General features: G+C 38.9%; 2 protein-coding genes across 11 annotated transcripts in view; one reads left to right on the top strand and one right to left on the bottom strand.

Annotated features, from left to right (window-relative positions):
• chdh (choline dehydrogenase) overlaps window positions 1–15,985 on the top strand; it is a 77,044-nt gene that overhangs the window by 17,212 nt on the left and 43,847 nt on the right. Inside the window, exon 8 of one of the 2 annotated variants that reach the window (XM_053624720.1) lies at window positions 1,316–1,779. In XM_053624720.1, the coding sequence (XP_053480695.1) occupies window positions 1,316–1,734 (419 nt within the window). In that variant the 3' untranslated portion in view covers window positions 1,735–1,779. Of the gene's footprint in view, window positions 1–1,315; window positions 3,123–15,985 lie in introns of those variants that run through there. The other variant, XM_053624718.1, reaches the window with a different exon arrangement.
• cacna1db (calcium channel, voltage-dependent, L type, alpha 1D subunit, b) overlaps window positions 11,107–15,985 on the bottom strand; it is a 151,477-nt gene continuing 146,598 nt past the window's right edge. For all 9 annotated transcript variants that reach the window (XM_053624709.1, XM_053624711.1, XM_053624708.1 and 6 more), the window contains 6 exons: window positions 14,818–14,844; window positions 14,448–14,591; window positions 13,641–13,801; window positions 12,959–13,080; window positions 11,637–11,945; window positions 11,107–11,442 (listed from right to left, as the gene is read on the bottom strand). In XM_053624709.1, coding sequence (XP_053480684.1) covers window positions 11,155–11,442; window positions 11,637–11,945; window positions 12,959–13,080; window positions 13,641–13,801; window positions 14,448–14,591; window positions 14,818–14,844 — 1,051 coding nt within the window. In that variant the 3' untranslated portion in view covers window positions 11,107–11,154. The remainder of the gene's footprint in view (window positions 11,443–11,636; window positions 11,946–12,958; window positions 13,081–13,640; window positions 13,802–14,447; window positions 14,592–14,817; window positions 14,845–15,985) is intronic.

Raw genomic sequence — 15,985 nt, 5'->3', positions numbered from 1 at the left:
TAACAACCTTAAGCACACAAGTTGTTCTACCAAAGAATTGCTAAAGAAAGATAAAGTTAATGTTTTGAAATGGCCATGTCAAAGTCCTGACCATAATCCAATAGAAATGTTGTGTAAGGACCTGAAACAAGCAGTTCATGTGAGGAAACCCACCAACATCCCAGAGTTGACACTGTTCTGTACTGAGGAATGGGCTAAAATTCCTTCAAGCCGATGTGCAGGACTGATCAACAGTTACCAGAAATGTTTAGTTGCAGTTATTGCTGTACAAGGGGGTCACACCAGATACTGAAACCAAAGGTTCACATACTTCTGCCACTCACAGATATGTAATATTGGGTCATCTTACTCAATAATTAAATGACCAAGTATAATATTTTTGTCTAATTTGTTTAATAAGGTTCTCTATATCTACTTTAAGGACTTGTGAAAATTGTATGATGTTTTAGGTCATATTTATGCAGAAATATAGAAATTTCTAAAGGGTTCACAAACTTTAAAGCACCACTGTACATACAGCTGTTTGCATAGATGCTTGTGGTATCATGGTGTTTAGAAATTGTCCCTACACGACTTGTAAGGTTTTGACTGAGTTGCTTGGATTTTCCCATGGTATCAAGGGCAAAAAGGCACAGCCACAGTTGCACATTACATCCATATCATTCATACTGTTTTAAGAGACAGTCAACTTGGTGTTTGCAAACTTTTGCCACACTGGAATTCTGATACTGTGAATTAAAGATGAAATAAAATCTGGTAAAATTGATTATTTTAAAATGATCTGTGATTGTGAACAAAGTAGATGCACAAATTGAATTGACAAAAGAAATGTATGGTAACGTGAAATGTGTGGAAACTGAGATTGAATATCTTTAGCCGAGTTGTATGTAAATTTTGGCCTCAACTGTAATTTAGACGTTTCACAGCAGTGGTGGTGAATATTTTAGCAGTCATAAATATATTTTTATTTGTAAATAATTTTGCAATCTATATTACAATATTATGGGCTATGTTTATTATGGTCTAAATTTATGACATCCCAGTTAAATCCATTTCAGTTCCACGCTGTAACACTACAGAATCTGGAAAAGTTCAAGGGAGGTGAATACTTACTCAAGGCACACTTAGTGTTCCACACAGAAGCCTTGTAATAATAAGTACAAAGAATTTTTGTAATAAGACTAAATATATAATGAGTAGTAAATTAACTCAAAACTTAAATTGGTCAAACATAACAACAATGAACATGAAATGTGACAATTTTGTAAGAAATGGCTTCTCCATATTCATGTTAGTTTTTCTCTTTTTGTCCCAGACGTTGATGTTTTGGAGTTCCGGGAGTGTGTGAAGCTGTCACGTGAAATCTTCGCCCAGCCAGCCTTTGGGCCGTTCCGGGGTGTTGAGCTGCAACCTGGCATCTCTGTCCGTTCTGATGCTGAGATTGACGCCTTTGTGCGGCAGAAAGCAGACAGTGCCTATCACCCGTCCTGCACCTGCAAGATGGGCCAAGCCACGGACCCAATGGCTGTTGTGGACCCAGAGACGTGTGTGCATGGCTTGCAGGGCCTCAGGGTGGTGGATGCCTCAGTCATGCCCAGTATAGTCAGTGGCAACCTGAATGCCCCCACAGTCATGATTGCTGAGAAGGCCGCTGATGCAATCAAGGGGCTTCCTTCACTCCAAGATCAGGGTGTCCCTGTTTACCAGCCAGCCAGTCTGGAGACGCAGAGATGAGAGTGCCTGATGGGATAAAAGGGAGGAGGATGTGGAGGAATTTATGTGAGTATATGCTAGGTTTATATACTGCTGTACTGGGATTAGGGAATCTAAAATATATTTAACTTACTGACATACTGATAAAAAGATGTTATGTCGGGACACACCCTGTCCTTTTACATGCTACAAGATTTTTTAAAGCAGAATATCCTGTTTTTAAATAACACATTCTATATTGCTTTGATGAACTACTGTAGGCAAAGATTGAGCTTTTTAATTCCATTTAATTAATATTCAGTTTTTCAAACAGAATATTTAATATTTGCACAGCTGCTACAGTCTGGTTGTAAGAAACTATAAAGTTGTAAACAGATACTGTGACATGACCTCTAGCACACCAAGATGCTTTGATAATGCCTTATTCTTTTAATATTAAGCAGTATTTGTTGGCAGTGAACACTTATGAATTGTGCCTTAGAGGTCAGTTTCTGACATTTTATGCAGTACGTCAAAAACGTGAGTTCGTTCTTGATTTTTGATTTTTTTTTAAATACATTTTAAAATATGGATTTTGTATTAATTACTTCACTTAATTACACTATATGATGGTTCTTAATCATTCACTATGCAGTCTCAGTGGACAGTCACACGTATTAGTCTGTTTGCAGAGTCCACATAAGAGTGAATTTGTTACTTATGGTTTGTTTACTATTTGGTTTGATTTGGTTTCACACTACACATAATTAAATGAACAAAAAAGCAAAAAACATTGGCTGAGGTCAGTGTAGGGCTGAAAACATGCACGTTAAACTATTTAATTTGTTGGTCAGAAATATGCTGACCCCAGGGTTTGATTCAAATGAACTAAGCACCGCATGTGAATGCATAATTAATGCCTTATTGCACAAACCTTTAGTAAGCATATTGTTGTACACAGTGGGGATTTGGGGATTATAAATTGTGATATGTCTATAAAAAAGGGAGTTGAATTTTCTTCTACAGGTATAAGCATTACTGAGCTGCTGTATAAACACCAGAAGAGTTACTCAAGTCTGTAATTTACATTTCTGCAATTATACATTTCTGCATCAGTGCCTAACAAAACACATGTAGAAGCTACATTCAGGGAAATGTAGTAGTCTAATGGTTCATGATGTCTTGATGACTACCATAGCACTGAGTATTTTTAAACAATTTATTTGTTTAGAAAATAATCCAGGCCAAGAACAAGAGAGAAAAGCTAATGTACAAAAACAGATTGTCCATCAATACAAAACTGGTGATTCAGGGCAATGAGCTACAGGCAGATCTTGGAATACTTGAAATAAATCGTTCTTGAATAAAGGGTATGATGTCATGTACACAAAATCACTATATGAAAATAAACCATTTTAATTTAAAACTTTTACACTGCCTCTTGCAAATTGTCTTTGTAACATAATTTGACAATTTCCCAATAAAACTCTTCAATGCAAAAGGACTTGTGTACACTTGAATGCCCTATACCTAATTTTAAGGATTTCAAATGACATGAATGGAGCAAATGGCAAGGAAATACATTTGAAATACAAATTAGTGCATGGGAATTGTAGTGTTCCATTTTAAATTTAGCTTTACAGTTTGGTTTAATTTCTATAACCTCCTGCTGCTATACAGCAGTGCTGGCTTATCATGTTTACTTAAAAACAGCTAGTGTTCTCTCATCAAATACATATTTTTGCTTAGCCTGTTTGATGCATACATTTCCAAATTCCAAATATGAAAATGAGATCACTGAGGACATTGCAGAGTGTGATACCAGAAATGTTTCTCAGAGCCCTTGTTGGTAAACAAGTATTTCAAAGTGTGGTGCAAAGCAGTTTGGCTTTGTGCAGGTTTCAAGCATTCGTGCTATGCAAGTGATGCAGATGCAGTGTTTACTATGTAGAAAAATAATACAAACACAGTTCATGACTGAATCAGTGAGTGTGCCATGGCAGTGAGTGACAGATGCAGTATTACCAGCATTTCATTAATTTTTGAACAGAATTCATCCCTGGAGTTTTAGTCAAACACGAGATAACAGGCCTTTTCAAATGGAGCATATAAACTGGCTGTGCAGTACAAAACTATGATATGTCCACACCTGGACCAACAGAGTTGTGATGTAACATGACATTTCATCAAATGGGCTTTATAAAAGATTGTCTTTGTGTACAGTAGCATGAAAAGTGCAATAAGCAGTTTTTAGTTTTAAATATCTCTAGCAAGAGTGAAAGTGAGAAAACAGCTCTATGGCTCAGACAATAAGTCAGGTTTCATTTGTCAAAAGCAAACATCCTTGGAGTTTATACCCTTTAAAATGGGTTAGAAAACAGAAGTACCTGTTACAGATTTCTTACATCCTTATGGTTGGCAAAAAGATTAGGAAAAAACGATATAAGCCAAACCTGAATATGAAGTACTGGAAACTGTTTTCATAATGGTAGTTTCATATGTAACTGTGGTTGAACCCAGGATAACCGACAGGTGCAGCGAGAATCACCTGGAAACATTATTGTTCACATGTGCATGCATACCGAGAGTTTTTGTAAAATCACAAAGTGGCATATGAAAGTATTTGCAATACATTTACAATAAATAACACAGTCATACAGCCAATTATCAGTGGAACTTCCTCACTTAGTTCTTGCTGTTGGCAAAATGATAATAGTATCTGGCAGTTATTCCTGTTTCATAGAACCATATTTGCATACATCATTAGCATTCCCTCCTTGTAACTGCCAGAAGTTGTGAGAATCACCAGGATACAATGTTATGAGGAATTGGACTCACCGTAGGACTAATAAGAAAGGTGACTGCCACACTTGCATCACTGGTGGGATAATATTAACCTTGTCGAACCTGGAGAAAGGAGGAAACAGCACAGACTACCTGGAGTAGCACTCCCCAGAAAACTGCCCAAGAGCCACACTTAGACTTATAATGAGGCCACTAGTGGGCACACTACCTAGTGGGTCGGTCTCTACTTAGACATGCGAGCCCCTCATATCTTTCCTCCATATCAAATGAACAGTTGGTCTGAGCATTGGATAGCTGCCATCCAGTATAAATAGAACCATACTAGACATAGCAAGGATTGCTTTGCAGGTTTGCCTTCATGGAATGCTGCAAAATTAATCGACTACTGACAACACTGCCTGATATGACCTTGAGCAGGAATCCAAGATTTAAACTCAATCCCAGAGTAATCTGTCCACCAATGTGTGCAAAGTGAACTAATCACCAGCACATGCAGTTCTCCCATTTTTTTTGCTGTAGTGAACATTAGCAAAAAGACACTGGTTATTATCAAAAAGGCAGAGATGCTCATTACAGTTTAGCATCTTGCATAGATTCGTAAGCGTGGACTTAAAGGTGAGATGGCATCCACATACACCTTTAGCAAAAATGGGTTCCTGGGTTCCAGGATCCAGGCAACACAAGGGATCCAGTCTATAGGGTTAACATTCACTGAAACGCTTCCACTTAACGGCATATAAGACCTTTGTTCTAAGAAGGCAAACCTTATAAAGCACCTGTGTTCTGGGGCATGAAAATACACAACACACACGTCCAGCAATGATAACCTGTCCTGTACAGTAGTTGCACAGCTTTAACTACATTTGACCACCTTGAAGAAGAACCTATTTAGATTTCTCAAATCTACAATTTGATGAAAACCACTATGCTGCTGATGAAAGTTGATTAAAACTTGTTTTCTTGAACTGCAGGATCGACATTTTTGGTCATGCCTCTTTCCCGAGAGAAAGAAAATATTGGGTCAGTGCAATAACTTTTTTTGGGGTCTGATATTGATGGAGCCCCATGGTTCCGGAAATGTTGTGGTCAGTGGGATAACTGAAGTTTGCACCCCTGAGACACTGGTCGGATGATCTGATGTGCTCTCACTACCCAATGAGCAATGTTTCTGGCTGTAAAATATCCCTGTCACCACCCACCCTTATGGACTCTTTAGTAGGGTCCGTCCACCAAGATGGATGGGAAGCACTCAGACACCTGCTTGAGGACCGAGGGCAATGACCTGCCTAAGGCTTGTGTAAAGCTGATGGAACCCTCATGGATGTTGGTATACAGAATCAGGATGTGTTGACTGGACATTTGACCAAGCTGGTTTTGTAATTCTGAAACCTGTGCTGTCTTACTCAGGACTGCATGCTCAAAGACCAATCCCGCTAAACAGGATATATTTGCATGTTAAGCAAAGTACTGTGTTAACTACACCTGAAGCCATGCGTAAACCAGTTTGGGCCAAAATCTTGGCCTGGATGTCCCATCCTGGGAGTGAGTTGTCAATCAGTTCCCTTACTGAGGTGTCCAGTTCTGTAGATTGAAGTGATTGCTCCAATCCTAACAGTAAGACAGCTAATATATTGCCAGTGCATGCCACAGGTGATGCACTGCATGTTATCAGTGCACCTGCATTCAACAGTGGGTATCTGTATGTAGTGCTTTGTGCAGGCATACAGGCATCAGCAGCAGGTTACAGTCCACCCTGCTTGGGCTCTATTATATTACTTAAAATGCACACCACAGCATGCTGGGTGAGCTATCTGTCCAAATTCCTCTTTAAAACTCAACTAAAACCTTGCACTGTGGCATAGCGAATTTAGCTGCAACCAGAGTTGTCTGAAAGCTTGCACCGGGTCCTGCAGGTTGCCTAGCACTATTCTATCCAACTCGGGCCACCACCTATTTAAGAGTGACTGCCTGTTCCCAGTTCTTGCAAGGTAGCAGGGACTGACCCAGACTTATTTTCAGATGTTACTGAGCCTGGGTTTAATATGGTTGTTCAACTGTAAAGTCCAGTCAACTGGCATCAGACCCTGTCATTTAGATGTTTAATACTGAGGCAGTGAGCAAATAGCTGGTACCAGTCTTCAGCTTTAAAACAATTCAGACACTGGCTGCACAAGTGTGAAAAAAAAAAAAAAGCGTTGCACTGCCCAACTGAAAAGAACAAAGGAGCCATCATAATTCCCATCACACAGTGGCTTATGGTAAGAGATAGAAAATAAGGCTAGCAATGCTAACTAGGGAAGGTCAACTCAAAGATAATAGGTTCTGTGGTGTTCTATGAAAAAAAGGGTGGTAGGACAGAAAGGGTTTAGAGGACAGAAAACCTGTATGCTCTATATGGTGTACATTTGTTCCAATGTACAGAAATGGTGCAGAAATGGAAATATGGTCTGATGACAGTGATATTTATTGCTAATACATGTTTCTGGAATGTCTCTTGAATGTGTGCACAGTCACAAGAAGGTGCCCAGGTGATTCTCTTGCACCTGGCAGTTAGGAGAGGTGAAATAGAAAGTGGCTTCAAATAAGAGGACACATTCAATTTGTTTGCAATTAATTTAACCATAATTGCATCTATTATTTAATTAAGAGACTTTCATTGGATTGGATGGCATTACTTGAATGGTCAAGAATTTTCTAATTTTGCAAAATGCTATACTGTAAACAATAACTACAAGTTATTAGATAATCCTCTGTGAAGGTTTTGAGCTGTCCAAGTGACATTTATAACTGACAAATCTGTGGTCACACCACAAGTCCAGCTTTCTAGTACATTATGAAAGATTACTAGATGCTGGTTAGTGTTATGCTAATAAAAACATTCTAGCTGGCTCACACTAGCTTTAATTTATTGTTGGACTCAGTATTGTGATGAACCCTGTTCATTCAGACAGCCTAATCAGAGAGCAGCTTGTAAATGACACTATGATACACTCATGCAGCTGTTGTGAAAGTTGGTTTGACAGTCTGAAAAAGGGCAATAACTGTTTCATTCCCCATCCCAATGTCTTTGGTCCCTAAGGGAACATGCTGACATGACATTAGAGCCTGACTGGTAGAGGTAGCAGAGGTGCAGTGTGGAGTTAGCAGCTCTTGGGTAGTGCAGATGTGTGTAGGTAGTACTTCACATGACTGGTCACCTGAGGAGTAGGAGTGTGTGATGAGGACAGCAGGAGCTTTCACACACATTCTTCAAAACCATGCAAAAATAAAAACGGACTCTTAAAGGATTAAAGCATGACAACATGGCCTATGCTACATAAACATGTTTGTGAAAATAAATGGTATTTGAATGTCACTCAGTGTTACAAAATGTCTTGTAATGCAGCATTGGTAACTCATAAATCTACTTATTATGCACACGATATGTGACTTACTTCCAAAATGTACCAATGTTGGATTAAGCAGGGAAAACCCACTGTGTGTGTGTATGTGTGTGTGTATCTCTCTCTCTCTATCATATATATATATATATATATATATATATATATATATATATATATATATATATATATATATATATACATATTAGAGATGCACTGATGATAAAGGCCATTTTTTCTGCTATCGGCTATCGGGTCAGGGCCGATTATATCCTGTCAATCAAAAGAGGGCGGGAAAACACATCAATTTCATGTTATGTGTAAAGATGATGTCTCTTGTGTGGAATGATGACAAAACTGCAGTTTGTAAGTCCCCCCTCCAGTTAATATGAGTTAATATCATCAAAAATAAACTTTATATTAGGCCTATATGTTACCAGTTTGAATGTGAGTGAATGTGAGCCTAACAGGAGGTTTTTTACAATTCAGTCAATGTTAATATGAATTAATAACTTTCAATAAGTTAAGAAATCTTACTTTAATCTTCAGAATTTAGTTAATGTGTTAATGTTAATTTGAATAATGTGTTTTTGTTTTTGATTCCAGTTACTGTGAAATAACTTGAAATGGAGAGAATAAAGTTTTTATTTGCATTTCTAACAGAATTGTGGAATTAATTATTATTAATTTAAAAGAAGGCATAAAAGGCAGTACTAACGGTATCGGCCGATATCACTCTGAATAATCGGTTTTTGGTATCGGCCGAGAAATTTATTATCAGTGCATCTCTAATGTATATATATATATATATATATATATATATATATATATATATATATATATATATATATATATATACACAGTATCTCACAAAAGTGAGTACACCCCTCACATTTTTGTAAATATTTGATTATATCTTTTCATGTGACAACACTGAAGAAATGACACTTTGCTACAATGTAAAGTAGTGAGTGTACAGCTTGTGTAACAGTGTAAATTTGCTGTCCCCTCAAAATAACTCAACACACAGCCATTAATGTCTAAACTGCTGGCAACAAAAGTGAGTACACCCCTAAGTGAAAATGTCCAAATTGGGCCCAATTAGCCATTTTCCCTCCCCGGTGTCATCTGACTTGTTAGTGTTACAATGTCTCAGGCGTGAATGGGAAGCAGGTGTGTTAAATTTGGTGTCATCACTCTCACACTGGCACCTCATGGCAAAGAACTCTCTGAGGATCCGATAAAAAGAATTGTTGCTCTACATAAAGATGGCCTGGGATATAAGAAGATTGCCAAGACCCTGACACTGATCTGCAGCACGGAGGCCAAGACCATACAGCGGTTTAACAGGACAGGTTCCTCTCAGAACAGGCCTTGCCATGGTCGACCAAAGAAGTTGAGTTAACGTGCTCAGCGTCATATCCAGAGGTTGTCTTTGGGAAATAGACGTATGAGTGCTGCCAGCATTGCTGCAGAGGTTGAAGGGGTGGGGGGGGGGGGGGGTCAGCCTGTCAGTGCTCAGACCATACGCCGCACACTGCATCAAATTGCTCTGCATGTCTGCCGTCCCAGAAGGAAGCCTCTTCTAAAGATGATGCACAAGAAAGCCCACAAACAGTTTGCTGAAGACAAGCAGACTAAGGACATGGATTACTGGAACCAGGTCCTGTGGTCTGATGAGACCAAGAAAAACTTATTTGGTTCAGATGGTGTCAAGCGTGTGTGGCGGCAACCAAGTGAGCAGTACAAAGACAAGTGTGTCTTGCCTACAGTCAAGCATGGTGGTGGGAGTGTCATGGTCTGGGGCTGCATGAGTGCTGCCGGTACTGGGGAGTTACAGGTCATTGAGGGAACCATGAATGCCAACATGTACTGTGACATATTGAAGCAGAGCATGATCAGTATGCAGTATTCCAGCATGATAACAACCCCAAACACACCTCAAAGACAAGCACTGCCTTGCTAAAGAAGCTGAGGGTGAAGGTGATGGACTGGCCAAGCATGTCTACAGACCTAAACCCTATTGAGCATCTGTGGGGCATCCTCAAATGGAAGGTGGAGGAGCACAAGGTCTCTAACATCCACCAGCTCCGTGATGTCGTCATGGAGGAGTGGAAGAGGACTCCAGTGGCAACCTGTGAAGCTCTGACGAACTCCATGCACAAGAGGGTTAAGGCAGTGCTGGAAAATAATGGTGGCCACACAAAATATTGACACTTTGGGCCCAATTTGGACATTTTCATTTATGGGTGTACTCACTTGAGTTATTTTGAGGGGACAGCAAATTTACACTGTTACACAAGCTGTACACTCACTACTTTACATTGTAGCAAAGTGTCATTTCTTCAATGTTGTCACATGAAAAGATATAATCAAATATTTACAATAATGTGAGGGGTGTACTCACTTTTGTGAGATACTGTATATATACACACACACACACAGACACACACCCATAGTGGGTCTTCCCTACTTAATCCTAAACTGATTCAAAGAACTTTGTAGAGAAAAAATGTTGTGCGCAGATTTATTCTGCCTCGAGGTTGTGTGCACATGCATGCCAATTTTGAAAGGTATCATATTAGAAGGACTGAGTGGATCTTGTGCATTTTGCATTCGCACTGGCTCAAACCATGGCTAGACTGAAATGTTATTCATAAATAATTTTAGTTTTGGGTGTAATATTACTGTGTTTGTGCTAAAATATATTTTTCTTTATTATATAATGGTGTGTAATTATAGAGAGAAACTTGCCTAGACTTTATGCTGTGTTGTCAGATTCTACCTTATGTATATGCAGTAAAGATGTGTTTTTCAAGTTTGAGAATATGGTTATGGGGTGATATTGCTTAACCGTTTTATCTGGCTGTTTTGTTGATTCTTTTTGAGTGACACTGGGAATGGACAATGAATGGCAGTGTATCGAAGTTATTTACTAGCCTTTGTGTATGTGGGTAAGGCAATGGAGAGGGATATGACTGCAAAAAATTTTTTTTGGTTGATATGTAAAGAATGTGGGAAAATATTCTTGTAAAAAGCTGTTGAGAAACACACATGCACACGCATACATACAGTTAAGAGCTCACATTTTTTGTCAATTTTTTCTGCAGAAAGCCCATGTCCCAGTTAAGTGACAGCTGTAGAATGGGATAGAATTTTGCTTGGTTGATCGGCCCAAAGAGTTGTTTGTCTCCACTCCCCTAGAAGGCACTATATCTCCTTTCATCTGTTTGTTCTTTTTTTTTTTTTTTTTTCTTTTTTTTTTTTTTAGCAAATGCTATAAATTTGAGATGCATATAATTTCGTCTGTGAGGTCCTCCTCGTATTTACTGTTTGGCTCTGTCTCCTCATCGCTGTAGTTGTGGAGACTGTGGCCTATAATGCTCTGGGGCGTGCCGGTACCATCTGATCCCACGCTATTGCCAAGACTTCCATTTAGCAAGTTGCTTGCCGCACTTTCCATTTCATCAATAGTCATCTCGCATGCATCTGCGATCTCATGTTTGGCTGCTGCCACAAAATTTGGGTCCTTTGCATATTTTCCCAGTCCCTCCGATATCAACACCTACAGCAAAGATTACAAAAAAAAGTATTTCAGTCAGCTGCTGTTTTACCACAATACCTCTGTCATAGATGACGTTTCCCTACCTTCTTACCTAGAAATGACCAGATTAATTAAAAAGAAATAGGGTTGGATGAACATAAGCAAAGTATTATGCACCAAGTAACAGAAGACCAAGCAATAAAATTGACACTCACTGCCTCCACCAGACTATGAGCGCTGCCTCTCTGCTGCAGATACTGACTGCTGTAGGCAGGTGGGATCTGTAAGAGGGAGGAAGTGGGTGTGACCGATTTGGGTGACCAATCATGGCCCTTCTGGGTGTACCAGGAGCTCCGGCGAGCCAATGCTGGAGTGCTGCTGGCACTGGGTGGTTCTCCATGCCAGTCCACCTGGATGAGAGGGGTGTAGGATGGGGGCGTGTCCGGGGGCGTGGACCATGATTGGATCGAGCGTGTAGGAGAGAGTCGTGCTAGGCTGGAGTCTAGGCCAGCTACAGCCATCACCTAGGCAACATGCATGGGATGGATGATCTTCAGTAATGGAGGTTATTATGTAATAAATAAAAAGCATAAAAACAACGCAGTGATATATGTTAGCATTTCATATGGTTGTTCTGGGCACTTAAAAAAAAGTTCCATGCGGGAGACAGATAAACAGCATTATTGGTTGGGATTTGCATGTCCCTGATATAAAGGTTGACCCATTTTGAAGGCAGGATAAGACCTACTTTGTATCGATCCAAAAAGGATGTGTTATGTTATCAGCTAAAATGAGAAGCTAGCAAGAGATGCCAAGGAAACAAATGGCACATGCATAGCATGCTAGAACTGATGATGTTGCAATACTCTCAAGACTCCCTTTTGGTTATAATGAGAAAAGTACAGGAAAACATTTTGAAAATCAATATAATGATAGTATAATCTGTCAAGTGTAAGGAAACAAATGGCACATGCATAGCATGCTAGAACTGATGACGTTAGATCAGAAATCTCCAACATTTTACAACTTGCAACCTATCTGAACTCGAACAGCATTGTTAATCAGAAAAAACAGCTCTACACAAGCTATAATATGGATTCGCAAAAAGACCTCAGGCTGTTTAAAGGAGGAACTGCCCAATCAGATATTCACAAGATGACCCTATATTTGACTCAAATATTTACCATTTATCTCTGAATATCACTCAACACAGCTGGAGCCTAATGCAGGCAATTGTACGTTTGACTCAAATAATGATTAATTCATTATTCATAGCATTTTTTAGTGATTGTTACAGTTAAATACTATCTGAACAGCCACCCAGCAGTAAAACCACATCCCACAGTGGGACAGGTTGAGAAGTGGTTTAGTTCATGACTCTGCTCTGGAGCCTTATAACTTTGAAATCCTATTTTGTAAATAAAAAAAATATGGCTACATATGATAGAAACTGCTGTTTAGTATCACTAGAACTGTGTGTATGTGTATGTATGTGTGTGTGTGTGTGTGTATATGTGTGTGTGTTGATTGAGGTTACCTGATGCTGCATTAGTTGCAGAGGTAGAGCAGTGTGCTGATGAAAGGAGGGAGAATGAGGAGTCTCATCCTGGCTTCTTTGTCTGCACAGACACTCAAAGTTGAAAGAAGGTCTATGAGGAGCTGTGTGGAGGTAAAACAGGCAGAGAAAATCATAATGCACATTTAACCTTCTTATCAATACTTTCAGAAACACTCATCATCGAAGAGAGTATGGTTAATCCATTCAGAGTTTTTTCACACCTTAAAATGGCCTGAAGAGTAAAGGGTTGTAAGGTAGTAATAAATCTTATTAATTTGTCCATCCACAATTTATCTGTGTGCCGTGTGCAGCTTAGGAAGCACATAGCTTGTGCAGTTGATGAAGCACCTTTGTCTGAACAGCTACAATTTTTCTACCTCTACTTTTATTAATTATGTATACTGGTATATTGTGATTTCAATTCAATTCAGTTTAGTTTTATTTGTATAGCGCTTTTCATAATGGACACTGTCACAAAGTAGCTTTACAGAACTATATAAATGTCAGATCTAAATTTTAAATAGATACATTTATTTGCTTATTAGGTGCTGTGTAGCAGATAAGTATCAAGCACAGAGGAAACCAATACTTATGTGACTGCAGATTTTCCTTTTGTAAACAACAGATCATATCTTTGTACAGACTTTTGATATAATCTCACCCTGAGGTGTTGAGGGCAGAAGCCTTCTCATCGGTGATTTCTTAGGTTCCTGGCAAATGGGCTGCTCGTCATCATCATAGAAACATTCAGGGTCTTGGTTCTCATGAGGAGGATTTGACTCCAAACTGCTTACTGTGTCCTGATACTCTCTGTATGACCTCCTGGAGCCAGGGACATAAGACGAAGCATAAAGACAATGAGACTTGGTTAATAAACAAAAGTATTATATAGATTGATTCAAATAGTTTGGCAATACTTGGTATTACGGCTGTGTGATATGGCGATATATATCACAGGATGATACTGTCTATATCGCTAATGTTGCAAAAGCTATTTTTCATAGAACTGGCATCAGCCCAAAGAAAAGATGAGGAACTTAAAACAAAGGCAGTTCTGTCATCTGAATTCCTGAAAGTTGCAGTTTAATAGAGTGTTTTAATATTTACTTTTTATATTTTGTGTTCATATTGTTTCCATTTTGACAATGTTATGTTTTTCTTGTTCTCATTTGTGATAGCTCTGGTCAGTGTCACAGGAGAAGAAAAAGTGCCTTTCACTGCTGTTTAGTTCACAGAATTATCAAAAGCAGTCAAGAATGCATAGTTATTTTGTATAGTTAATTTTTACTTTGATTATAGAGAAAGCATAAAATGGCATGAATATTGTTCCAAGATATGAAATTATCCATATCGTGATATAAGAATTTATGCATATCATCCAGCCCTACTTGGTATGACCATGTAAATGAAGCTGCTGTGATTTCTATGGGCGTGGCTGCAGTAACAGGGTAACATGTCACGGAGTTACCTGTCCCCAGCCAGCATGAGGTCATCCTCCTGAAACTCCTCCCCGCTGTAATACTCCACTGAACCTCTGTCATCATCGCTTACATCCCCGTGGAGAGATGCTTGTCGGCAGATGGTGGGGTAAAAACCAGCTGTTGAGTCTGACCTGGAAGTGATTGGACAAATGAAACTATGAAACCTATGAAATTCAAATTTGTTTATTCATATAGATTGCACATATACTAAAATGGAAATTATAGCAAATCTATAATCTGCTAATCTGTGAAATTTGTGAAAATATTAGGATGATTCTATTTACATAATAATAAAAACTGACCCCTGTCTACATTAAATTAAAGGTTTATATAGGCATTACAACAGCATACAAGTACCTAATATAGGTCTCATAGTATCGTGGTCTGTCCCATCACGCAGGCAGAGAAACGGGCAAATGTGTGCATACATAGACGGACGGATGGATGGATAGGCATAAAAGATAAAATAGAAAACAGTGATCAGATGAGGACATATTTCTAAACAAAGAATTTCTTTTAGCAAAACCTGACTCAGGTTGAATGTATTATATTGAGTAGTAATTACGTGTAGCAGCACCACACATTCATTTATAGGGACAGGATTCAGAAAGGATTAGGTTAATCAGAGTGCCCTAGAGAATCATTGGCACCCTTCATAAAAATGACCAAAAATTCAATCTTCCATTTGCTCTGTTATCCTGTTTCTCTGGCATATACAGTGGTGGAAATAAGTATCGAACGCGTCAACATTTTTTTCAGTAAATATATTTCCAATGAGGCTATTCACATGAAATTTTCACCAGACATCAGTATTAACTCATGAAATCCAGAAATATAAAGACTTCACAACATTAAAGTCCATAAATAAAGTTATGTGTAATAAAGTGGAATGATAGAGGAAAAAAGTATTGAAAAGCAGTTCTCCAAGGCAAGGAACCAGTTGAAATCTGTAAGTAATTATACCCCCTATCTGTGCAAATTAATATCAGCTGGGTTAGTAAATTGATGGTCTATAAAAAGGCTTTTCGTTACCAAGGTGTCACACAAGAAACATCTCATGATGGGTAAAAGCAAAGAGCTCTACCAAGACCTTCGCCACCTTATTGCTGCGAAACATATTGATGAATCTGATAAAGACATATTTCAAAACTTCTGAATCTTCCAGTAAGCACTACTGGGGCCATTATCCGCAAGTTGAAGCAACATCACTCCGTCATCAACCAGCAACGCACAGGAGCTCCTCTCAAGATTTCTGACCAGGGAGTCATAAGAATAGTCAGAAGAGTAGCCCAAGAGCCAAGGACCACTCAGAAAGAGCTCCAGAAACACTTGGAGGCAGCAGGTGCCATTGTCACAGAGAAAACAATAGGCAATGCACTCCACTGCTCACACTCACCCCGCAAGACTCCATTACTAAAGAAAATCCATGTTGAAGCTCGTTTAAAGTTTGCTCAACTCATTTGGACAAGCCTATGAAATACTGGGAGAGTGCAGTCTTTTTGGCTGTCATACTACACACGATGTT

The sequence above is a fragment of the Ictalurus furcatus genome, chromosome 5 (assembly GCF_023375685.1).
Source record: "Ictalurus furcatus strain D&B chromosome 5, Billie_1.0, whole genome shotgun sequence".
NCBI lineage: Eukaryota > Metazoa > Chordata > Actinopteri > Siluriformes > Ictaluridae > Ictalurus > Ictalurus furcatus.
The sequence above is the reverse complement of the archived record's forward strand: the minus strand, read 5'-3'. Positions and strand labels throughout refer to the sequence as shown.